We start from the raw sequence: 27,116 nt of genomic DNA on the forward strand, positions 1-27,116 counted from the left end.
GTGAGAGAGGGAGAAACCAAATCACTTGTAGGACAAGGCGGAGTTCTGCCCACCCACCTTGGGTCCAGGCCCACCCAACCTTGGGTGTCTGGCTACGCCCCTGATACATACAGACATATGGTGTCATGTTAGGTCAGACTATTGGTCCACTGAGCCCAGTATCTTGTGTTTGACAGTGGCCAATCTGAGTAACTTGGAAGTACCCAACAGATCCTAATGGAAATGAGGAAAAGGAAAAGGATCTTTCTAAGTATAGAAGGTGGTAATTCTCGCCCTAATTGACCTGTCCTCCAGAGGCTTCTCCAAACCTCTTTTCAGATCCAGCCATGCTGTTCATTTTGACCACACCCCCCCAGCAACAAATTGCACAGTTTAAATGTGCATTGAAAAACTACTTTCATAGATTTGCCCTAAATTAGTTTTATGGAATGTTTCCTAGTACTAGTTCTGTTTAAAAGGATAAGTAGCTATTCCCCTTTTAAGTTGCTCTGTACCATTCAAGATTTTATAACCATCTCCACTATTTTTCTCCATTCATTTGCTGTGTTCCCACATCCTGGCCAGAATGATATCATGCAATCCTGCACAATAGGGAGACGTTACTTCCAAAGAAAGCCTTAGAGGCTAATTTCTCTTGCTATACTACACTTGCCGCAAGATGTTGTGTCTGCAGGGGAGGTATGATTTAATACCTTCCTCATTCTTCAGTTTCCACCACGCCTTGCTCAAGAAGGGTACCTGTTCAAGGAGGATACCACGAAGTCCACATCATGTTCCCATGAGGAGACCAGAGCACTCTCAGTAACAAAAAGAAAACCAAGACTGAACAGGGGATTTTTTCTTTAGTTTCCTGCCACGTTGACTGTGACATACAGAATGGCCTCTGTGGGACAGATTATATTTTGGAGGTATGGTTTTCACTGAATTCTGTGGGGCGTGGATTGCTTGGGATTGTGTATTGCAGAATGCACAATCTTAGAAAGCTATTTAAAAAAACAGATTTTAAGCTGAGCTGCAGAAGAAGGGAAGTTTTTGTTTTGCTACAGGAGTAGGATGTAAAGAGTATATGCTGCATTTCCTGATTACACACAGACACTAATACCTAATTGCTGCATTGTTGATTGTGAATTGAATTCCATCCTTGCTCAACACGGAAAACTATGGGAGACATTTATATCTGGTATATTTTGTAGAATACATTTTAAGGGACCTTCAGTTTTCAAGTGAATTGCTTTTGAGAGACTTCATTTGGCAAACATTTTAAGCAACAGAATGCAGTAAAGGACAAACAAAACAAGTTATTTTCTGCCAAACAGTTTTCCCACGTAGGTGACAATTAGGCATCTTTTCACATGACACTGCATTGATTTGTCTGGGTGAATAAAATATTCTGCAATTGGCAAGAGACAGAGAGGGGAACTTAGAATCATTCTCTCTCTGTCTCTTGCCAATTGCAAGACAGGACAGTAAAACTCTTTGCCCTCCAGCACACACCATACTCAGGACCAGCACACAGCAACAGCCTGCCCAGTGCAGTGTACATAACATAATCCCATCAGTTAAACATTCACTATATGTGCTATGCTACACAGTTCTTCTATTCCGCAATACCAAAAATAGTTCAATGCAGATCACAAATCTAAGATAACTAGATAAAAAAAATCTGGGAATTTACAGAAAAGATAATTACAACTGCTTTAAGGAAAATATTCATTGAATAGATAAGTTTTAATTTCCTTTTGAAAAATTAGATAATTCTGCAAAACGCGAATCTGCATTGGTAACGAATTCCACATGGACACTATCTGATAATATAAAGAAGAGTCAAATATCATTTTTTGACTTGTTTGACTGAGGGAAAACAGAGTAGCATTTGACTGCGAGTTCTACTAGTAACTGCATTAGAGAGGAATGCCACCCAATCAATTTAAGTATATGGAGCATTTCTGTACATAATCTTAAAAACTAGGGTACAGAGTTTAAACTGCAGTCTAGCCTGTACAGGCAACCAGTGCAGTTTCTTTAATAACAGAGATGCCAAATCAACCTAGTGGCTGCATTCTGAACAGAATAGAAAAAGAAGTTTTTCCTAATTATTTCAGAGACCGCCAGGATGGGGAGGCACACCACATAATTCGACAGTGTATCTGACTGACTTCTTTTGGGTGGTCCAGCTAAAGATATCCCCTCTGGCAAAGCATTCAACAAGGCCTGGACAAATCAAGATGCTTTTCCTAGTACTGGTTGAATTGGACTATGTACCTACACTCTGCTGCGACTCTGCTTTTCTGGCACCTCCCTAGTCCTATTGTACCCCCTCTATTTTCCCTTTTTATTTTCTTTTTCCTATTGTGATTGTAGTTATTTTCTTTGCTTTACTATTTTGTAAATTTGTGGCCCGCCTCGACGGTTTGTACCTTTGATGCAGTATATTAAATACATTCAAACTTGATTCAAACATTGATTAATACATTGCCACAAAACCTGAAAAATGAATATTCACAAGTGAAGAAAAACAGAAAAAAAAAGATTTATTTGAAATAAGTTGTTTAAAGCAATTAGTGGAAGAGCTGCTGAGGGACCCCCCCCCCCCCCCCCCCATGAGGGTAGGATATCCGTTCCTCTTTGAAACAGATGTATAGCAAAGTCCATCAGAAACATTAGGGTATATGTTTCTAGGCTTATGTGCAGGTGGTCTCGGTGTTCAGATTTCAATTATTGTCCATAAGAACTGCAATACTGGGTCAGACCAAAGGTCCATCAATACCCAGTATCCTGTTTCCAGTAGTGGCCAATCCAAATCACAAATATCTGGCAGGATCCCCCCCCCCCCCCCCCCCCACACACTTAAAAAAAAACTAGCAGTGGTTTTCCCTGGATCTAACTTAATAATGGTCTATGAACTTATCCTCCAGGAAATTGTTAGAACCTTTTTCAAACATAGCTATGCTAACTGCTTTTACTACATCATTTGGCAATGTGTTCCAAAGCCAAATATGCAGTGAGTGAATAAGTATTTTCCTCTATTTGTTTTATATGTTCTACTTTGTAGCCTCAATGCATGTCCCCTAGTCTTTGTACTTGTTGAAAGAGTAAAAAATCAATTTGTGTTTACCTATTCCATTCCATTCAGGATTTTATAGATCTCTATGATATCCCCCTCTCTCTCCTTGAATGTATGAATACAGTCAATAGAGTAATTTGTTTATTTAAGATAGAAACTCTTAACAGAAGCTGGGTGTTCTTTGCTGACATGCAAGATTGAATAAAGTTTTTCAAGGTCTGGCCTGGCGGTGCAGTGGCAGTGTTATATATTATCTCTGTCAAACAATTAAATCTGCATAGAGCTGACTATAATTAGAAACTAAACAATAAGCTCTAGATAGCTCTATAGAGTAACCATGTTAATGTCCATATAGTAAAAGGTTTAAATACTTTTAAATAAAGAGGCCTCAATAGCCCAGGGTACCAGCTCAGTGGACACACTTGATAAGGCTTTTATCATAGGCCAACAACCCTCTGAAAAAACCTACAGAGTGAAATACTTCAAACAATCTGTAGTAAAAAACAGAGAAGTTGTGATATTAGTAATAATAATTCAAATATTGGACCACATTATTAACATAGTCAACAATATAAGAACATGGAGATGACAAAATACCAATCGGAAGGGAGAAAAAATAACAATATCAAGAGAAAAAAGACAAAAAATGTTGTAAAACACTTCGATAATAACTGGAGTACTTAGCTTCAAATCCCAGGAGAAAAACAAATGGGAGGCGCCTCCACATGCAAAGAAATACAAACAATCAGTCTCTCTGAGAGAGAGAGAAATTCTAAGAGATTAAGAGACTGATTGTTTGTATTTCTTTGCATGTGGAGGCGCCTCCCATTTGTTTTTCTCCTGGGATTTGAAGCTAAGTACTCCAGTTATTATCGAAGTGTTTTACAAAAGTTTTTGTCTTTTTTCTCTTGATGTTGTTATTTTTTCTCCCTTCCGATTGGTATTTTGTCCACTGAGTTGGTACCCTGGGCTATTGAGGCCTCTTTATTTAAAAGTATTTAAACCTTTTACTATATGGACATTAACATGGTTACTCTATAGAGTTATCTAGAGCTTATTGTTTAGTTTCCAGTGCTATATATTGTCATGCGAGAGACCTGAATTTGCAAATCCAGATTTTGCTTCTTGAGCAGGTCTGGACTGTAGATGTTACACAAGTGCCATTCATGTTTCTGGAAAGGGGAAGAACCTGCCATCTCAGAACATCAGCAACTCTTGATGGCCAAATTCAGGGTACACATGAACTAGATTTCACTTTTGGTCCCTGGTCCAAAACTGTTGCTATGATGGCTGGGTTAAGTGGAAGGGGATATCCTGGGTGGTTAGAAATGAATGCTGATTCCAATTGAGGTGAATGCTCCAATGAGCAGCAGGAAACTGCTGGGCCAAATCTTTAAAAGGTTTATGGTTTCACACCAATATAAAAGAGAACTAGAAATTATCAACAGGAGAAGATTGTGCTGAAAACTTTAACAGGTTCTCTTGCATCTCACCTTTATCACATCTGTAGTCACGTAGTTACGCATGTGGTTCACATTTGCAGAATTCATATCATTGCTTTCTGAAATCTCTCTTCTCTGAATCACTCGCCTCCATAGACTTCAACAGTATCATTCTCTGAAATGCCCCTATCAGGGGCATTTTCGAAAGAGAAGGACGCCCATCTTCCGACATAAAACGGGAGATGGGCGTCCTTCTCCCAGGGTTGCCCAAATCGGCATAATCGAAAGCCGATTTTGGACACCCTCAACTGCTTTCCGTCGTGGACACGACCAAAGTTCACGGGGGCATGTCAGCACCGTACCGAAGGCGAGACTGGGGCATGATTAAGAGATGGGCGTCCTCGGCCAATAATGGAAAAAAGAAGGGCGTCCCTGACGAGCATTTGACTGACTTTACTTGGTCCATTTTTTTTCACGACCAAGCCTCGAAAAGGTGTCTGAACTGACCAGATAACCACCGGAGGGAATTGGGGATGACCTCGCCTGACTCCCCCAGTGGTCACCAACCCCTTCCCACCCAAAAAAAAATTTTTAAACATTTTTTGCCAGTCTCTATGCCTCAAATGTCATACCCAGCTCCATGACAGCAGTATTCAGGTCCCTGGAGCAGTTTTTAGTGGGTGCAGTGCACTTCAGGCAGGCAGACCCAGGCCCATCCCCCCTACCTGTTACACTTGTGCTGGTAAATGTGAGCCCTTCAAAACCCACCCGAAACCCACTGTACCCACATGTAGGTGCCCCCTTCACCCCTTAGGGCTATGGTAGTGGTGTACAGTTGTGGGGTTTGGGGGGCTCAGCACACAAGGCAAGGGAACTATGTACCTGGGAGCAATTTATGAAGTCCACTGCAGTGCCCCCTAGGGTGCCCGGTTGGTGTCCTGGCATGTGAGGGGACCAGTGCACTACGAATGCTGGCTCCTCCCACGCCCAAAGGGCTTGCATTTGGTCGTTTTTGAGATGGGCGTCCTTTGTTTCCATTATGGCCGAAAACCAGGGATGATCTCTAAGGACGATCATCTCTAAGGTCGACCTAAATGTTGAGATTTGGGCGTTCCCCACCGTATTATCAAAACGAAAGGTGGACGGCCATCTTTCGTTTCAATAATACAAGTTTCCCTGCCCCTTCGCCAGGACGTCCTTAGAGATGGGCGCCCTTAGAGATGGGCTTCCCAATTCGAAAATGCCCCTCCACGGCTCTTGAACTTGTACTAATTCAGCCCCTTTGTACATCTGTCACTACATGTCCAATATATGCACACTTACTTATCTGTGTCATGACAACTGTTGAAAGACATGAGACGCTTACTCCTTAATGATGGAAAATGTTGAGAATTATAGGAATAACACAGCAAAACAGCACAGAAGGAATACCCAGCAGTAAGTCTGAAGTACTAAAATCTCTTAATACTTCAAGTGCTTCATAGCCCCTTTAATCTCATGATACTCTTCCAAGCTGCTTTCTGATCCAGGAACTGAGACAATAAACTCCTTGTTACTGGAATGCTAAATAAATCCATTCTGTTTAAAAACAGGAGTAAGATGAGAAGTCATCCAGGTATGCAATCAGGGCACTTTGTTAGCAGCAGTTGTGTGGGTGCATGCACGAAGTACTGGAACCAGCTAGACTGGTCTGATCACCAAAATAAATAATGTGGCTTTTTAAATAAGATGTGCATCACAATCCCACACCTTAAGACTGTGAAAGAAAGCTATGATGTGTCGTGCTTGTACTTTGATAAGGGCATCTGCATCCAGACAGGCACCTGAAGGATGACCTGCCACTTGCCAAAATGTGCATAACTGTCTAGTACTTATTGCACCATGCCAGGGGTATTCAACGTCAGCCCTCGCCCAGTCGGGTTTTCTGGATTTCCCCAAAGAGTATACATGAGATCTATTTGCATACAATGATGAGGCAATACATGAAAATAGATCTCATGCATATTAATTGGGGAAATCCTGAAAACTCATCTGGACAAGGGCTTATATTGGATACCCCTGCCCTATGCTAAGGCATTTTGGATTTCAAGTGGATACTATAAAAACATCATATAAGCTTACTTTTTGGCATAGATTTTCAACCTAGTTTTTGAGGCTTCTTTTTCCATTTCCAGTTCCTACCCCCAGCCTCAAGCAGATCTGATATTCTCAGTGAATCTGCAAGTGCTTGTAAAAATCTTTACACCCATGTTTTTTACATTCTGCTATCTTACTAATACCAATACCAAAACATCTCTTATATACCACTATATCCTCACAACAGGGTCCAATGCCGTTTACATCAGGAAGAAAAACAAGTACAATATAATTTCATAAATACAGCATTGGATGATTCCATTTAACATCAAGTATAAATATACAGAATAAACCCGAGTCGTCATCTATCAAATAAAAACGTTTTTTTTATGAAGAGCAAAATAATTTGTCTCCAACCTAATACTTAAAGGAAGAAAGTTCCACTAGGAAACTGCAGGAAAACCCCCCACTCTTTCCTGCCTGCTGCTGCTGCTCTATCCTGCGCTGTCACTTCTTTTTAATGAATGCCGAGACTTCCTGCGATTGTCTCGCGGGCCTTGGCAGTCTCAGCAGCCATTTTGAAGATTCGGCAGCACCAGGAAGAGTAGCAGCAGTAGGGAGGTAAGAGTGGGGTTCCGTCCTGCCTCCAAAGAGGCCACTAGACCACCAGAGCCCTTCAAGGTAGGCCGGGGAAGGTTCACCAAGGTTTGTGGAAGCTGTACTGCGTAGAGGGGGACAGTGGCACTGGGCCCCCCCAGAGCATCTGGGCTCTTGGGCACTGCCCAGTTGCCCATATGGTCAGTCCACCCCTGGCCTAGCCGCAGTGTTTTGAATGAGCTGAAGCTTCCTTAATAGTTTGACTGATAAACCTAAATGCAATAATTACAGTAATCTAAGTGTGTCAATACCAGCATCTGAACTAGTATAGTAAAGGCAAATTATTCAAAATATGATTTGGCCAATCTGTTTGAAATTTTCAAAAGAGTTTTTATTTCACCTACCTACACAACATACTCTATACTTTCAAGATGAAAGACAAATTGTAAAAATATCCAAAGAGTAATTAAGGATAAGAAACCAAAAAGTCTTGAATGCAGAAATATTTACACCCTTTGACTCAGTACTTGGTAGAAGTCCTTTTTGCAGCAATAACAGCTATGAACATAAGTGAATACAAACGTTGCACATTGGGATGAAGCGATTTTTGCTCATTCTTCTTGGAAGGATAGCTCATGCTCTTTCAAGTTGACTGGGGTTCATCTGTAGACCAGGGGCATAGCCACGGGTGGGCCTGGACGGGCCCAGGCCCACCCATTTTCCCTCCAGGCCCGCCCATCCTTCGCACGCTGTCGCTGCTGCGGAGGCAGCGTTCAGTGTTTCCTTCCTACCCTGTCTTTTCCCCAAGCTCCGCTGCATCGTCCCTGCAAGTGGAATCCTTCTTCTTTTCGGCCGTCACGCTGCGCTGCCGTTCACACAGGCAGCTTTGCTCCTCCCCCGCGTCCATTCTGGCCCTCTCTGATGCACTTCCTGTAAGGGCCGGATGAACGCGGTGGGGGAGGAGCGAAGCTGCCTGTGTGAATGGCAGCGCAGCGTGACAGCCGAAAAGAAGAAGGATTCCACTTGGGGCGATGCAGCGGAGCTTGGGGAAAAGACAGGGCAGGAAGGAAATGCTGCCTCCGCGGGACAAAAGGGCAGCGGGAAGGTTGTGGATGGGCGGGCTGGAGGGAAAATGGCTGAGCTACTGGGACATGGGAGGGAGAGGAGGAAGGGAGAGAGCTACTGGGACATGGGAGGGAGAGGAATAAGGGACTGGAGGGGAGAGAGCTGCTGGACATGGGATGGAGAGGAGGAGGGGATTGGATGGGAGAGAGCTACTGGACATGGGAGGGAGAGGAAGAAGAGACTGGAGGGAAGGGAGAGAGCTGCTGGGACATGGGAGGGAGAGGAAGAAGGGACTTGAGGGAAGAGAGAGAGCTACTGGAAATGGGAGGGAGAGGAATAAGGGACTGGAGGGAAGGGAGAGAGCTGCTGGACATGGGATGGAGAGGAGGAGGGGATTGGATGGGAGAGAGCTACTGGACATGGGAGGGAGAGGAAGAAGGGACTGACGGGAAGGGAGAGCTGCTGGGACATGGGAGGGACTGGCGGGAAGGGAGAGAGCTACTGGACATGGGAGGGAGAGGAGGAAGGGGCTGGAGAGCTGCTGGACAAAGAAGGAAGAGGAAGAAGGGACTAGAGGGAAGAGAGCTGCTGGACATGGGAGGATAGGGAGAGAAAGAGGGGAGATGGATGAAAGGATGCAGAGAGAAAGGGGAGAAACTAGAAGGATGTGGATAGAGGGAGGAGACTGAACAGAAAAGGGTAGAGAGATAGACACTGGATAGAAAGAGAGGGGAGATAGAGACACTTAGTGGAAGGATCAGGAGAGAGGGTAGATGAGTGGAAGGATAAGGAGAGAAAGAGGGAAGACACTGGATGGAAGGGTAGGGAGAAAAAGGAGACGCTGGATGCAAAAGAAAGAGGGGAGACACTGGAAGGATGGGGAGAGAAAGAGGGGAGCTGCTGGATGGAAAGAGGGAGAGGACAGAGTAGGGAAAGACTGGAGAATAAGAGGAAGGGGCATGTGGAGAACAAGGGTGAGGAAAAGATGAAAAGCCATAGGTGATGAACGGACAGGAAAACCCTGGCAAGAGAAAGACGAAGGAAAGCAGAATCTAGAGACTGGGAGCAACACAATGAGAAAAAGTAAATGGCCATACAACAAAGGTAAAGAAAATAATTTTATTTTTAATTTAGGATAAAGTAATATGGTACCTGTGTTAATAAAGTTTCAGAGACCAATACTTCCTTCCTTAGGTCAGGAGAGGATATCGTAACAGCATTATACTGACCTGAGGCAGGAGGTTTTGGCCTCTGAAAGCTCACTGAAAAGTGTGACTAAATTTTGCTGGGGGAGGGGGGTAGAGAGAAAATTTTGTGCCCACCCACTTTGGGTTCAGGCCCACCCAAAATTGGCAGTCTGGCTACGCCACTGCTGTAGACTGCAAATGTTGCTACATATTTTCAGCTGGGTTCAGGTTTGGGCCATGACTGTGCCACTTTCTTCCCGCTGAGCCTCTCCATTGTTGCTTTTGTATTTGCTTAGAATCATTGTCCTGCTGAAAGATGAATCTTCTCTTCAGTTCCAAGTCTGTGGGAGAGGTTTTCCTTCAGGATCTGCCTGTACTTGGCACCATTCATCTTTCTCTCAATCTTCACAACCCTCCCTGTCTCTACTGCGAAGGCGGTAGAACGAGAGGACATGAAATGAGATTGAAGGGGGGCAGACTCAAGAAAAATGTCAGGAAGTATTTTTTCACGGAGAGAGTAGTGGATGCTTGGAATGCCCTCCCGCGGGAGGTGGTGGAAATGAAAACGGTAACGGAATTCAAACATGCGTGGGATAAGCATAACGGAATCCTGTGCAGAAGGAATGGATCCTCAGGAGCTTAGTCGAGATCGGGTGGCAGAGCCGGTGGTTGGAGGCAGGGCTGGTGGTTGGGAGGCGGGGATAGTGCTGGGCAGACTTATACGGTCTGTGCCAGAGCCGGTGGCGGGAGGCGGGGCTGGTGGTTGGGAGGCGGGGATAGTGCTGGGCAGACTTATACGGTCTGTGCCAGAGCCGGTGGCGGGAGGCGGGGCTGATGGTTGGTGCTGGGCAGACTTATACGATCTGTGCCAGAGCCGGTGATTGGGAGGCGGGGAATCCTGCTGGGCAGACTTATATGGTCTGTGCCCTGAAGAGCACAGGTACAAATCAAAGTAGGGTATACACAAAAAGTAGCACATATGAGTTATCTTGTTGGGCAGACTGGATGGACCGTGCAGGTCTTTTTCTGCCGTCATCTACTATGTTACTATGGGCTGAGAGCCATGGAAGCCAGGGTTTAAATCCTGCTTCTACCACTGATATTCCATATGACCTTGGACAAATACTATTGCCTTAGGTATTCACTTAGACTGTGAACTCTTTTGCACAGGGATATATTGTAGCTGAAAACTTATCACCACTGTACAGCATTGTGTATGTTCAGTAGTGCTATAAACATTATAAGTAGTATTAGTATAATGCTGCCACTACCATGGTTTACTGTAGAGATGATGTTATGAGAGTTAAGTGCTGTGTTTACTTTATGCCACACATATCATTTAGCATTAAAATCCAAACTTTCCAGCTCGGTTTATCAGACCACATGACTTCCTTCTTGCCACCCTCCCATACAAGCCATGTTTAGAGAAGTAGTCAACATTTTCCCCAGTCTTTGCCCATTGACTTCTGTAGCTCTTTTAAAGTAATCTTCAGCTTTAAGGTGACTGACCTCAGCAGTTTTCATAATCCATGGGAGCAGTCTGAATGAGGCAATGTCTTGGTGGCACCAAACTGTTTTCATATTGCAATGTGGACCTGGTTGGGCCATAACAGATTTTCAAACACATCAAAACTTTCATTCAGCATTTTCCTGACGTGTACTTTTGAATAACTTTATCTTAAAGGTTTTTCTTTTTTGCTTCAGTTTAATTCTTACAGAAACAGTTTGAGTCTTCCTTTAGGAGTATTTGAATCAACTCAACTTCTTTTTAAAGTTTTTTTGAAAGAGCTAATTTAGATTTCCGATGAGAATATGTGTAAAGACTTATGTAATCAAAACCTTTTGGCTTTTTATTCCTAATTACTTCTGGAATATTTCTGTAATAGTTCTTTCATGTTGAAAGTGTAGAGAATATTGTGTAGATAAGTGAAACAGACGCCTACTTTAATGCAATTTGAGCTTATTTTATAGAAAACAAATCTGGAAAATATTGTTTCTCTCCTTAGCTATAAGTTCTTGGTCATAACATTATACATCTAAAACACATACTGAACTATGAATCCTGTGCAGAAGGAATGGATCCTCAGAAGCTTAGCCGAAATTGGGTGGCGGAGGGGTAGGTGGGGGGAAGAGGGGTTGGTGGTTGGGAGGCGAGGATAGTGGAGGGCAGACTTATACGGTCTGTGCCAGAGCTGGTGATGGGAGGTGGGACTGGTGGTTGGGAGGCGGGAAGTACTGCTGGGCAGACTTGTACGGTCTGTGCCAGAGCCGGTGATGGGAGGCGGGACTGGTGGTTGGGAGGTGGGGAATCCTGCTGGGCAGACTTATACGGTCTGTGCCCTGAAAAAGACAGGTACAAATCAAGGTAAGGTATACACATATGAATTTATCTTGTTGGGCAGACTGGATGGACCATGCAGGTCTTTTTCTGCCATCATCTACTATGTTACTATGTTACTATGTATTTCTCTTTTTTTTTTTCAGCATGATTGCCATAATAATCATTCTTGCTGGGGCAATTGCATTGATTATAGGGCTTGCTGTCTCAGGTATGTTATGCATATACAGGAAGAATGGACCTGTAATTTTCATTTAGTTCTTAGGAATATTTACCATTATCATCATAATCTCTCGGTAGGTGCATTTCTGCTCAAGATGCCTTCCTAGACTTTGCTCTGGCACAGCAGGTCCATTAATGGAGAGGGCTGTGAAGGTTCTGGGACTGTCATAGGTGGTGATGGTAAAGATTTTGGCAGATCTATATGGGTCATGTACTGAAATATATCAGGCTAGGATATTAGATGGACACTCTATAAATGTATAAATTAATAAAGGTATATAGGAGCCTACCACAAGAACAGCAGGATTGATTCAGTCAGAAATTAATCATTTAGAGGACAATTTTCAACAACATTTTTGCAGGTAAAAGTAGTGTTTTACCTGCAGAAATGGGCTATTTGAAAATTGTCTACTGGCAAGTAAAAGTAAGTGTTTCAAATAAAGCTGTACCGAACAGCATATTTTATTATTCAACTGAATATGGAATATGAGTAATGAAAAATATTATTTGGCCGAATATGAATAACGGGCATTGAACCTTACATAACAAATAATAAAAGAAACAATGTGAAATCAGAGATCAAGTGTTTATTTCGGTAGGATTTAGCACAGTACAGGCCTGGTTTATTCGTATTCAAATTTAAATCACTATTCAGCCAAATATAAATATACTCAGGACCGAATCAAATCAAATACAAATATTCTGTATAGCCCTATTTTTAAACACTCTCTTATCCTTGTCTAGCTCAGTTAATGAGGTAATAATCCTTGGCCAGAACCTTTGGCTTCCTCCTAAACCTGGTTTGTGTGCAGTCTGAGTCTGTCCAGTAGGTATCACCTTTGAGCACTGGCTAACACTTTCTCCTTAATTCTAAAACGTTGTGCACCCAAATTTCTGACTAGTGTGCAAAGTTGCACACGGAACTCATAGTTGGGGGTCAGTTACATGCGTAACTTAATTTAATAATTAGATGCAGTAATTGGTGTTAGTTGTCTCTAATTGGCAGTTACATTGTCAGTGGCGTAACTATGGGGGTCCCCAAATTGGTTCTGGAGCCTCTAGTTTGGCTGGCAGGGGTCTCCAACCCCCACCAGCTGAAGCATTTGTCCTGCACTGGTCTCACTGCATTGCCTACCCTACTCTTCTCAGTCGCACCGTGCACACTCATTTTAGTGAAACTGAACGTGCGCGACACTTCACGCATGTTCAGTTTCAATAAAACCAGTGTGCAAGGCATGAATGAGAACAGGACAGGCAATGCGAGACCAGTGTGAGACAAATGCTTCAGCTGGTGGGGGTTTGGGACTCTCGCCAGCCAAGGTACCTTCATGCAACGGCGGTGGGGAAGCAGCAACGGCAGGGGGGTGGCAGCAGGGAGGCGGGCCAAAATGTGCCCCCCCCCCACCTTGGGCTCTGGCTCCCCCTACCATTGAGATCTGGCTACGCCCCTGCCTCCAGGAATTTGTCCAAACCTTTTTTAAACCCGGATACACTAACCGCTGTTACCACATCTGCTGGCAAAGAGTTCCAGAGTCAACTTAAGTGTTCGTGTCTAAAGTTAGGCACATAGATGTGGACTTAAGCCAGCATTCTATTACAGTAATTCTGTGCACAGCTGCCATTATAGAATTTGGCACCTAACTTTAGGCAATCTATAGAGAATTCCCCTCTATATGGGGCTGTGGCCATTACCTCTGTGACTACCAGGCTGGTCTAAGGAACAGAAACTCACATATTGAACACAATTCTCTTGCATGGCAGGTTTCTGCACTGTCGATGAATCATAGGCTGGTTCATAACCATACCTTATTTCTGGTTTTATCACTAAGGGGCCCTTTTACTAAGTCTCGGTAGGGCTACCGCATGGGTAACACCCACCAAATTGACCCTACTGTGCGAGACATTCCTGGTGATAATCGGCAGCATAGCCACTTAGCCGTGCACTGCCTGATTACCACACGAGTAACACGTGATCCCTTACTGCTAAGTAAATAGGTGGCAGTAAGGGCTTAGACTGTAAATAGCCAAGTACTAATTTTAATATTAGTGCACAGCCATTTACAGCCCCACTTTAAAAAAAGGCTTTTCCCCCACCGCAGTAAAAATTGGCACAGCGCACGTCAATTTCACCTGACCAAACTAACACAGGCCACTTTTTTCTGCGGCTTAGTAAAACGGCCCTTATAGAACAGCATGATCATTCAGTCTAAGCAGTAAAAATACATTTTATTGTGTCTTTGTGTTGACAAAAGTTTTGTTTATACTATATACAAAGATTACACATTTTAAAAAAAATCTATTCAGAGTTCTGGTGTTTTTCATCCTCTGCAGTGGACAACTATATGGCAGCTGTTTATGTTTGTGTGTTCATAAGAGTATTCTTCTAAATTAAAGTTAATATGCTATATAGTATAATTTGTCATTTTGTTTGGATCTGTCTCATCATGGCAGTAGAAAATAAACTGAGCAGATTGAATGGGCCCTATGGGCCCTATCTGACATCATACCCTATATTGACAGGAATTATATGAGATACAACCAGATGCCCTCCTCTCACAGTAGCCAACAGGGATCCACTTATATATTTTTTTATTTGAAGAGGAGATTTATAAATATGTTAATTAAATTCAATTAGATGTTAAGTCTTAAAAGTTGAAATGATGCCATACATCTAAGATTGGGCATGTATTTGCATTTTTTGGAAATCATTATAGCATAAGAGTGCTTCCAGGGTATTCCTGGAAATTAGACTGGTGAACCTAATACTGGTACCAGGTAAAATGATAGGAATGTGGCTAACAACTAAATTATTGGGTAGATAAAATAAACATGGCTCATGTCATGCCTCAGTACTCTATTAGAATTCTTTGACAGTATAGACATATGGACAAAAGCATATTGGCTTAGAGTGTATTTGCATTTTCAGACAGCATTTGTTAAAGTATCTTTAGAAATGGGATAGGAGATTATTTCCTACTATGAACTGCTAACTGGTAAAAGATAGGAAACAAAGTGTAGTGCTAAATGATCAGTTTTCCCAATCAAAATAAGTAAAAAGTGCGAGGCCCTCAGTGATCTGTGCTATGAACAGTGTTTAACTTACTCATTAAAGACCTGGAAACAATGAGTAAGATGATCAAACTATATTCAAGCAGACTGTGAGGAATTGTAGAGATCCCTGTGAAACTTGGGGGTCTGAGCGTCTAAATGACAGATGGAATATGGACAAATGCAAAGTGATTTACATAGGGAAAAAATCTTAGCTATATGTCATGGGCCCCCAAACTATGGCCTGTGGGCCAAAACCAGCCCACAGATTAATTTCCCCCATATGTTTTGTGCTTGCTATGCTACACGATTCCTGACCTGTTCAAATTTGAACCTCTTTCCCATCACCATATTCATCATCTCTCCCTCTCTGTTCCTTCTCTTCTCCCATAGTTCTGCATCATCCTTTTCCCTGCTGTTTCTGCTGCCACATCGTGCCAGACCCACAGTAATGATTAAAGATGTTACCAAACACACAGTGGTGCCTTCCCTGTGCTGTGTCCTGCCCTGAGCCGGAAACAAAAAGATGAGTAACAGGGGGTGGGATATGGCAGAGAGAAGACACTGAGGTGCGCAAGGTATACATTTCTTTAATTAGTGATGTAGGCACAGTATGGTGTAGCAGCAGTGGTAGCAAGGAGAGAGGGGCTTCAGGCCCACAGGGTGAGGTAGGTAAGAGAGAGTGAGAGATGCTGGACAATGGGGAAGGAAGGGAAAAGAGAGGGAGAGATGCTGGACCATAGGGAGGGGGAGGAAAGATGCTAGACTATAGGTAGGAAGAAAGAAAGCAGGAGAGACACTGGACCACAGGACAAGACATGCAAGACTACAGGCAGGCAGAGAGAACAGAGAGGAAAAAATACAGGACAATGGGGAAGGAAAGGAAAAGAGAGGGAGAGATGCTGGACCACAAGGGAGGGGGAGGGTGGATGCTAGACTATATAAGTGGGAGGGAAGGAAGAAGAAGAGACACTGGACCACAGGAGAAGACATGCAAGACTACAGGCTGGCAGAGGGAAGAGAGAGAGGACCTTGGGGAGAGGGAGAGATGCTTGACTATTTGGCAGGGAGGGGTAGGGAAGAGAGAAGGATGGAAAGAAGGAAGGATATCCCCAAACTATGGCCAGGAGCCTAAGCAACATCTGCTGCATCAGTCCACAGGACAAGAGATAGAAGGAGGTACATTTTTTAGAGGGTGGGGAGGTGGGTATGATGGTAGGCCGGGGACTCCCCGTCAATCTGGACACTCCCCAGCTCTTAAGAGTAAAGGTCCAATATGGCCCTTGGCCCATAAACTTTGAGAACCTCTGCTAAATGTGTACAATGCTGGGTTCCACATTACAAGTTATCAAGAAAAGGATCTTGGAGTCACACTGTTGACAAGATGTTGAAATCCTCAGTTTAATGTGTGATGGTGTTTTAAAAAAAGCAATAAAAATGTTAGGAATTTTTCAAGAAGGAACTGAGAATAAAATTGGGAATTTAATAATCCTTCTATATATTCTATGGTGAAATTATATCTTGAGAACTGTGTATATTTCTGGTTACCCTATCTCAAAAAATTGTAATGGAGCTAGAAAAGGTGCAGAGAAGAGCAACCAAAATAATAAAAAGGGTGGAACTGCTTCCCATCAAGAAGGGCTAACAGGAGTAGTTACTAAACTGTGGTAAAATAGCACATTTTACTGACAAGATATTTACCGCCAGAGTCACTAACTTGAGATACCTCAATACCTCAAGTTAGTGGATCCCACAGAGTATGTCCAACTCAGCACATTTTCCATTACACCTCTAAATTTTCTGTATTGTTGTTTTGCCTTTTCAAAGAAAATAAAGCTAAAAATACAGATAAATATATGTTGCTGCAGCTTTGATCAAAGATAGCAGTAACAAAGATAACAGAAACCATGTCAGCCCTTCTGTCTTTTAAAGGGGCCAGTACAAGATGAAACCCCCCATCATTTGATATCCATGATTATCTTTCCCAACCCCAGATCCCTCAATATTGCATAGAGGAAGCCCCCCCAATACCTGAACCCCTAACATCTCCAGATCCGAAAGTCCAATATTCACTCTCCTCTTCCCCTTCCCCCTCCCCTCGGTCACCTACAAGAGTTTCTGTAGTATCTACTTGCTAGGAAGGAATGATCCCTAGTCGCTCAGGGTTTAGATGGTACCAGTAAAACTCCTAGCAGTCATCTCACAGTACTACCGCTAGGGATCAAGTACTGAAAAAGGGTTGAGGAGCATGGGAAGGTGGGGGGGGGGGGGGGGTTATTTTTCCATTTTTTGCTATGGCCTCTTTTTTTTTTGTTACATTTGTACCCCGTGCTTTCCTACTCATGGCAGGCTCAATGCAGCTTACATGGGGCAATGGAGGGTTAAGTGACTTGCCCAGAGTCACAAGGAGCTGCCTGTGCCTGCAGTGGGAATTTAACTCAGTTCCTCAGTTCCCCAGGACCAAAGTCCACCACCCTAACCACTAGGCCACTCCTCCACTATCTAATACTGCACAAACTGATTAACAGCCAGTCACAGTCCTCAAGAGTTGTGTAAGGTGAGTGACTAATAATGGAAGAATGGGAAAACCCTCAGAAACCAAGGCATTTACCAAGGTCTGACCAACAGAACATTAACATCTATATAAGATTTTTTTGTCTGTGGTCTAGTCTCTTTCATAGGGTTTACATTCCCACTTCCTTGCAATCAAAAACCATGCCCATAATAGAGCCTTTTGTTTTGAAAAAACATTTCTGAGTATACAAACTTTAAACTAGCCAAAACTAAGGCATAAATTAACTTAGCTTATAGTATGGATGGCTTAATAATCCCACTTCAACTGCACATTTTTTTCTTCAACGGGGCCCAGTTAATTCTGAGGTGTATTTATACATGAAAGTTTGGTGAACGTTTGTGATTGACGCCATTTTCTAAGTGAAGCTTCATGAGCAGGAAGTAAGTGCTAAGAGTTGGGTGGGTTTTGTATGCTAGCTTTTGTATTTTGTATTTTGTTTATCTTAAGAAGTGTGTGAATGCATTAAGGTTTGAGTGAGTGTTCTGGCAGGAAAAGTTTATCTGAGTTTTACATTTGTTTCTTATTTAGATCAATGCACCTACTACGATTAAACTGGTGGTCCCTGATGAAGCCCTGAAGTGGGTGAAACGTTTTGGGCCCCGTTGAAGAAAAAATGTGCAGTTGAAGTGGGGTTATTAAGTCATCCATACTATAAGCTAAGTTAATTTATGCCTTAGTTTTGGCTGGTTTAAAGTTTGTATACTCAGAAATGTTTTTTCAAAACAAAAGGCTCTATTATGGGCATGGTTTTTGATTGCAAGGAAGTGGGAATGTAAATCCTATGAAAGAGACTAGACCACAGACAAAAAAATCTTATACAGTATACATGTTAATGTTCTGTTGGTCAGACCTTGGTAAATGCCTTGGTTTCTGAGGGTTTTCCCGTTCTTCCATTATTAGTCACTCACCTTACACAACTCTTGAGGACTGTGACTGGCTGTTAATCAGTTCCCTATTGAGATTAACAGCTCATACTGTTTTTTGACACTATTCTCCCTTTAAGTATCTCCCTGGGATCATCAGGCTAAATGTTAGTGGCCCAAATGCTGCTACAGAGGAAAGATAATGACAATTTAAAGCTGGCTTTAGTCTTCTATGAATAATGCAGTTTGATAGGTTAAACACAAGCAGTGTATTCCATCTGTATAATAATGAGGTGATCTGAATGCATTTGTATGTTTTGCCGCTCATTATTTAGTTTACATTACAGTAAAATAACAAGTGTTAAGGGCAAATGATTCACAATTTTGTGATTTAATATGCATTATTTGGCCTAAAGCATACATTTGTTTTCCTTTAACACTCATTAGTAACTACCCCACTAACATAAGCATTCTACAGAAGAGGCTTGGAGAGGTTGAACCTTCTCACCCTGAGTTCTGCAGCTTTGCTATATTTGTTTCAGGCCGCAGAAGCCAACCGCATCCTCTCCTGCTCTGTGTACTCTCCCATTGTGCCACCACCACGATTAAGACAGTTGCAACCAAAGCTGATGAGAGGCAGGGGCAGCTAAGACAGAAGGCATAATGCATAGAGGAAGCCCCCCCCCCAATACCTGTACCCCTAACATCTCCAGATTGAACTCAAAGTCCAATATTCACTTCCCCCCCCAAACTCCCCCCCCCCCCCCGGTCACCTACAAGAGTTTCTGTAGTATCTAGTGGCCAGGCAGGAGTGATCCCTAGTCACTCTGGGTTTAGATGGTACCAGTAAAACTCCTAGCAGTCATCTCACAGTACTACTGCTAGGGGTCAAGTCAGGGGCATAGCCAGACAGCCAACTTTGAGTGGGCCTGGACTCAAGATGGGTGGGCAGAAGAACCCCTCCCTGTCCCACAGGTGATTTGGTCTCTCCTTGTCTCACCTGCATGCCATCTGCTATTTACAAGGTATGCAGGAGGGACAGTTGTTGGGAGTTTTCAGCTGGTGGGGCTTGGGAATTCCTGCCAGCCACACTGCTACTGGGTGGGCCTGAGCCCAAAGTGGGTGGGCCTGGGCCCACCCAGGCACACCCTTGGCTACGCCACTGGGTCAAGTACCAAATAAAGATTGAGGAGCATGGGCTGCTTGGCTCAAAGAGCCATTGATCTGACCTATATACTTTTTGTTAGGTTCTTAAATTAGAACATTTTAAAAACTTTCTTTGAAATGTTTGAATTTTAGAAGTAAAATATTTCCAAAAATAGCCTCATGTATATTGTAAAGATAGCAGCCGAGCATTTTCCTTTATGATGGTCTCTCTTTATCATGAAAGGGGACATACCAAGGGGGCAGAGTATAGTGAGCTTCATCACTATATTGCTGCAGCTACCCCCAGGCTCTCATTCATAGGAAAAAGTACCTGGCAGATCGCAAAGAGTAGATCCATTACGTTTTACTCACTCCCAGGGAAAAGTCAAGGCTTCCCCTAAATCTACCTGACTAATAATTGTTTATAGAATTTGTCCAAACCCCTTTGGAACTCAGCTATGCTAAATTTATTGACTACATCTTCCAGCAACAAATTTCACAGATTAATTGTGAGTTGAGTGGCAAAATACTTCCATCAATTTTACCTTGCTTTGCAGGGAATAACTCGGCCACGGTCAGCACCTCAACATCTGTGGGGAGGATTGGTGATGATGGTGTCCTGTACTGCAGTTTTGTGGCTGATATTAAACAGAACAGCATAATAGAGTGGGAGAAGGAAGGCTTGAGCGGGTTGGTGCTCAAGTATGATAAGGGCAAGGAAGACAAATCCAACCAGAATCCCATCTTCAATGGACGGACACAGTTCTTTCTGAACCAGGTGGTGATTGGCAACGCATCACTCTTATTGAAGAATGTAAAGCTGTCTGACACTGGCATCTACAAGTGTACAGTGACCACATCAGCAGGCAGAGGACAAGCTACAATGGACTTCAGGGTTGGAGGTAAGGCAAAAGCACAGATTTGCAGAAAATTCATGTTTAAAAAGACATCTATGTGATTTCATTGCCATCATTTAGACTAGGCACAGTACAATATTTCAAATAAAATTACAAGGATCAGAAGTGAATAGAACATGTATATGCATTTCTTTATGCAGTCAATATGCATTTATCGTGATCAATGTCAATCTGTTTCATACACAAACTGAGGGAGCATGCTGCAAAATGGCTTTAGGCCTTGTAGCGCTATAGAAATGCTAAATAGTAGTAGTAGTAGTAGTAGTGTAGGCACAGGTTTTGGGCATGCGCCGATCCATTTTTTAGTGCGCCTGTAAAAAAGGCCTTTTTTTTCTGAAAATGGACATGCGGCAAAATCAAAATTGACGCACATCCATTTTGGGTCTGAGACCTTACCGCCAGCCATTGATCTAGCGGTAAAGAATCCGGGCGGTAATGGACCTACGCATGTCAAATGCCACTTGGTACGCGTCCGTTACGCACCCCCGAAAATAAAAAATATTTTTCAGATACACATATCAGACATGTGCCAAAAAAGAAATTACCGCAAGACCCACGCGGTAGTCGGGCGGTAACTCCATTTTGGTGCAAGTTGGGCACGCGAAGCTGCTTACCTGCTTGAAATGATTTAGATAATACTAACTGGATGTTTATTTAGCACTGTGATACAATTATGTTGCCTTTTAGATTTTCATTTAAAAGAATAATATTTTAAAAAGTCACATGTCACCATTGATCATGAAACGCTCCTAGTTGTTGCATTGCTCATCTGCCATGCTAAGTGATTGATAATATAAGTTGGCTGTTGGGGCATGCACGGATGTTTATGCATGCATATCGCTTGTGAGTCCTTCCCGCTGTTTGTTTGGGTCACAGTGGGGATTCTGGTTATGCTACTGGGCAGAATGCTCTGTAGATCCTGCTGCCTCACCCACAGGTGTATATATAAGAAAAGGCCTCCTACCACAGACCCTGCAATACCACCTTTCTACCATGTTATAAAGAACGCCATAAATAGTCTTAGAGGCTGTGCTGTGGTCAAAGTGACAAATTCAAACAAGCAGTGTGGGGCCTCTGACCAAATGTACTCTCTCTTTCTCAAGGCCCTGTCAGATCCTACCCCCTCTGTCAATAGATTTCAAGGGCATCCTGGGTTTTATCTCCCAGAAGTACCATTTAGCTTTTCAGGATGGGTGTGGATGAAGACAAACTGTTGCTCAGGTGGTTCCTACGTTGTATCTGTTTGGGACCCTCTGGACACCTGCAAAGAGAACACAGAACTCACCCTCAATTACCACGACATCCATATCCAGAAAAAATTAATTGGCATCACACTGGAACTGCAGCCTGTCCTTTGAAGCACAAGCAAAGAATGTAGTAACCAAAATGTTCCACGCATTGTGGAAATTAAGGTGCATTAGAAGCTACTTTCCAAAAGAGGCCTTCCGGATGCTTGTACAGACCCCCTAACATTGCCACACATTGACTACTGTAATGGTGTGTATGCCAGCTGCAATGATTTTATTCTAAAAAAAACTTCAAACAGCACAAAACACCTCCGCACGATTGATTTACGAAAATCATGCTTCGAGATGGACAGCCCACTGCTACAAGCCTTGCACTGGCTCCTGATCCAGGCGAGGATAACCTTCAAGCTCTGCACATTTTGCATACAGAATCATTTTTGGACTTCTTCCAGAATACATGACAGGTCTAATAACCCTACCACTACACAACATCCACACAGAAGCAAGGAACTATCTCAAACTCCACTTCCCCAACTGCCAGTCTACTCATCTGGCTTCACATACCTATGCACTAAGAGTTGGAACACACTCCCTAAAGCCTTAAGGAGCTCAGACAACTAACTGATATTTCGAAGGCAACTCAAAGCCTACTTCTTCAAAAATTCCTTTCACGAAGCCCCGCTATGATCAGCTCATCTCTCCAACTTGTTAGCGTCCACTCCCCCACTAGTCCAGTCTCAACCTCTTCTTAACTTCGGTTAGCAAGTCTACCACCCAAGCCTGACCCCAGCCCCCCCCCCCCCTCCACATACCATGCACAAACTGCCTAACACAGAATTAATGTGTAACCACTTACCATCTCTTAAATAGGAGACTCTCAGGCTCATTTTCGAAAGAGAAGGGCGCCCATCTTTTGACACAAATCGAGAGATGGGCCTCCCTCTCCCAGGTCGCCCAAATCAGCATAATCGAAAGCCGATTTTGGGCATCCTCAACTGCTTTCCGTCGTGGGGACGACCAAAGTTCACGGGGGCATCAGAAGCATAGTGAGGGTGGGACTGGGGCGTGCTTAACACATGGGCGTCCTCGGCCAATAATAGAAAAAAGAAGGGCATCCCTGACGAACAGTTGGCCGACTTTACTTGATCCTTTTTTTTTTATGACCAAGCCACAAAAATGTGCCCTAAATGACCAGATGACCACCGGAGGGAATCGGGGATGACCTCTCCCTACTCCCCCAGTGGTCACTAACCCCCCCACCCAAAAAAAAATTAATATCTTTTCCAGCCTCTCTGCCAGCCTCAAATATCATACCCAGCTCCATGACAGCAGTATGCAGGTCCCTGCAGCAGTTTTAGTGGGTACTGCAGTGCAGGTGGACCCAGGCCCATCCCCCCCTCCTGTTAAACTTGTGGTGGTGAATGTGAGCCCTCCAGAACCCATCACAAACCCATTGTACCCACATGTAGGTGTCCCCCTTCATCCCTAAGTGCTATGGTAGTGGTGTACAGTTGTGGGGAGTGGGTTTTGGGGGGCTAAGCACACAAGGTAAGGGAGCTATGCACCTGAGAGCTTTTTCTGAAGTCCACTGCAGTGCCCCCTAGGGTGCCCGGTTGGTGTCTTGGCATGTGAGCGGGACCAGTGCACTACGAATGCTGACTCCTCCTACGACCAAATGGCTTGGATTTGGTCGTTTCTGAGATGGGCGTCCTCGGTTTCCATTATCAGCGAAAATCGGGGATGACCATCTCTAGGGACTACCATCTCTAAGGGCGACCTAAATGTTGAGATTTGGGCGTCCCCGACCGTATTATCGAAACAAAAGATGGCCGCCCATCTTGTTTCGATAATACGTGTTTCCCTGCCCCTTCTCGGGTGACATCCTATGATGACACCCTCAGGAAAACTTGGGCGCCCCGTTCGATTATGCCCCTCCACAAGTTCTTTTGCATTAATGGTGAACAGGTACCTTAACCTACAGTGGAAAATGCAGGAAACGACCCCATTAGAGGCTGTGTTAGTTGCGTACTTGATGCGCATTAATTTCCTGTGTTAAAGTGCATTAAGTGCAAAATTTATCGTACTTAGCTGGAAGGGACCCTTCTTTACTTCAGACTTGATATTTAGGGGACTATTTACCGAAAGTGGTCTTAGCACATCCTTAACGTGGGTTTTCTCATTCTCTAAGGCCATTTCTACCACAGCCAGAAAATGGTTGCTTTTCCATTTTCCAAATTACTAACTATTGCTAATGTTGCATTTTGATTTTTTGTTTAACATACACCCCTGACACAGGCACTGTGCTCTGAAACACGGCCCATGTCGGGTCAATGATAAAAGATTGATATACAAGATTCTGTATTTTTTAGGATATATTTATCCCTCCCAAATAAGATGGTTAACCCACCAATACCTAGGAAAAAATAAATCACACACCCAAGGCTGCATCGGTTTGCTTTTTATTAGATACCTTATTTCTTATCAAGTATTTGTACAATTAACAGATCAGTGATATCTCACTGGGAGTATAGAACATTGCTACACAAAATTTACCTTTATATCTGAGACTCCAAAGAATATACAAGCAACATGTACAATCAATTGCTTATGGGAATAGAGTACCACAGCTACACATAGGTGTTCTCTGTGTCTGAGTTTATAATGCTTTATTTTATGGGTTTTTTTCACCCTCACCCCAAATTACCAGCTAAAGCCAATTTACAGATATAAAAGACTCAAGGATACTTATGAGAAAGCAATAGGGTTACTGCCAATTCAGATACAATAGGATTACTTCCCAATTGATTGGTTTCTCATGGGAGAGCAGCCCTGCTTGCACAAAGATGCTGGCTGTGACTGTCTCACTCTAAAGAAATAGGAAGTACAATCACTTATATACGCTCATTAACATAACAGGTCATTCTGACAATAATCCAATTTATTGGATATATGCTAATGTAATGGTTAACACTGTTTGGCTATGGTAATGAATTGATTAGTATTTACTGGAAAAGCTTAATAATAGACTAGCTTTTACTGGAAGACTAACCAGCTCATTTTCGAAAGTGATCGCCTGCCATCTTCCGACACAAATTGGGAGATGGCCGGTGATCTCATGAACCCGGCCAAATCAGTATAATCGAAAGCCAATTTTGGCAGGGTTCAACTGCTTTCCGTCGTGGAGCCGGCGAAACATCAAGGGGGTGTGCCGGTAAGATAGTGAAGGCGGGACGGGGGCATGCTCACGAGATGGCCGGCTTCGCCTGATAATGGAAAAAAAAAGCCAGGCTTGACGAGCATTTCAGCAGCTTTACTTGGTCCCTTTTTTTTCACAACCAAGCTTCAAAAAGGAGCCCCAACTGACCAAATGACCACCGAAGGGAATCGGGGATGGCCTCCCCTTACTCCCCCAGTGGTCACCAACCCCCTCCCACCCAAAAAAACCCCCAAAAAACCCTTTTTTACCAGCCTGTATGCCAGCCTCAAATGTCATATCCAGCTTCCTGATAGCAGTATGCAAGTCCCTGGAGCAGTTTTCAGTGGATGCAGTGCACTTCAGACAGGTGGACCCAGGCCCATCCCTCCCCCTACCTGATACACTTGTGGTGGTAAATGGGAGCCCTCCAAAACCCACCCAAAACCCACTGTACCCACATGTAGGTGCTCCCCTTCACCCCTTAGGGCTATGGTAATGGTCTAGAGTTGTAGGGAGTTGGTTTTGGGGGGATTTGGAGGGCTAAACAACCAAGGGAAGGGAGCAATGCACCTGGGAGCTATTTTTTTTTTATTTTTAGAAGTGCCCCCTAGGGTGCCCGGTTGGTGTCCTGGCATGTGAGAGGGGGCCAGTGCACTACTAATGCTGGCTCCTCCCATGACCAAATGCCTTGGATTTCGCCGGGTTTGAGATCACCAGCATTATTTTCCATTATGGCCGAAAACCGATGCCGGCCATCTCAAACCCGGCGAACTCTGACATTTGGCCGGGCCCAACCATATTAGCAAAGAAAAAGATGGCCAGCCATCTTTTTCAAAAATACGGTTGGCTCCACCCACTTACGGCGCCGGCCCTGAAGATGGCCGGCGCCGTTCGATTATGCCCCTCTAAGTCATTTTCCTGAGGAGTTATCTTGTTCTGTTTTTCACCAAAACATCTGTGACCACCAAGTTGCTAAACGATGCTACTCTGTTTTTCCACCTACGCCCGTTCCTCTTTCTGCTGCAGGAATGTCACAACAGATCATGAGTTCTGCAGTCACACTTGAAGTTCAGGTTAAAGTCATGGGCCTGTAAGATTTTTTCTCATTTTAGATCCTGAACCAAAGTCTCAGGCCTTGAATCAAAGCTCATAGCTGTAATAATAATAGACAATTCATACAATTAAAGGCTCCTAGTACCTTTTTCTGTTTCTTGGGCTTTGTTCTGTACTTCGGACCCTTTCTGTGTTGTTTCTTGGCCATTAGCACATGACCATTAACATTAATTAGCGTGAGTCCTTACTGCCACCTGCTTTGTAAGTGGTAAGGGCTCGTGTGCTAATCCTGTGTTAATCAGTTAGTGTGCAGCAATGCCAATGCACAAACTCAGCACAGAAATGCCCACTTTCTGCCCCTAGATATGCCCCCTTGGCCAAAAACTAAAAAAATATATTTTAGCGCGTGGATAGAGTGCACATTTAAAACTTACTGCGGGATGCCTCAGCACACCCCATGGTAAACCCTTTTAAGCTGTGGTATGCACGCATTAGTGCTTAAGATAGCTTAGTAAAAGGACCCCTTAGTGACACAGGTACGGCAATAACAGTTTATTTTTCTTATATAAATCAAAACATCTGCACACTTTTTTTTATCACTCTCTTGCCCTGCTTACATTTGCTTTTCTTACAGAAACAATATAGATGCAAATTCTCAGTTGAAATGTTTTATTTCTTCTCAGCTTATAGTTATGTGGATGTGAAAAACAGCACAGGCAACACGTTGCAGTGTACAGCTGAAAGCTGGTATCCAAAACCCTCAGTAAGATGGTTCAATATATCCTCTGGCGAAGACCTCACCGAATTCTCAGAGACCACTTTTGAGAAAGGTTTCGATCCGGTTCTGGCGGTGGTGTCGCTCCTGAAGAACGTGACACACAATACCCCTTACTCGTGTGTGATTGAAAACCAGATTGCCAGAGGGAATAGCGATATTATTATCAGTGGTAAGCAATGATCCCTTTTACCAGTGGATATTAGCATGATGAAGCACGTTCTGCACAAATTATGGACTATACTAAAGGATCCAGGATAGAAAAATGGCATCTCTTTTTTCAGAAATACTTGTTTTGGAGGAGA

General features: G+C 43.5%; 1 protein-coding gene across 1 annotated transcript; it reads left to right on the top strand.

The window, feature by feature from the left end:
* Positions 1 to 794: 794 nt before the first annotated feature.
* On the top strand, positions 795 to 26,994 carry VTCN1 (V-set domain containing T cell activation inhibitor 1). Its single transcript, XM_030205034.1, has 4 exons — positions 795 to 908; positions 11,916 to 11,980; positions 20,181 to 20,525; positions 26,720 to 26,994. The coding sequence occupies exons 1-4, from the start codon at positions 877 to 879 to the stop codon at positions 26,992 to 26,994; spliced, it is 717 nt and encodes a 238-aa protein (XP_030060894.1). The 5' UTR covers positions 795 to 876.
* Positions 26,995 to 27,116: the final 122 nt, after the last annotated feature.

The sequence above is a fragment of the Microcaecilia unicolor genome, chromosome 5, assembly GCF_901765095.1.
Source record: "Microcaecilia unicolor chromosome 5, aMicUni1.1, whole genome shotgun sequence".
Taxonomy (NCBI): Eukaryota; Metazoa; Chordata; class Amphibia; order Gymnophiona; family Siphonopidae; genus Microcaecilia; species Microcaecilia unicolor.

Bases quoted from the DNA above. Each gene is read 5' to 3' on its own strand.
- VTCN1 (XM_030205034.1), top strand. From the start codon at position 877: ATGGCCTCTGTGGGACAGATTATATTTTGGAG. The intron at 11,981-20,180 runs GTATGTTATGCA...CTTGCTTTGCAG, and splicing joins TATAGGGCTTGCTGTCTCAG to GGAATAACTCGGCCACGGTC. The intron at 20,526-26,719 runs GTAAGGCAAAAG...ATTTCTTCTCAG, and splicing joins AATGGACTTCAGGGTTGGAG to CTTATAGTTATGTGGATGTG.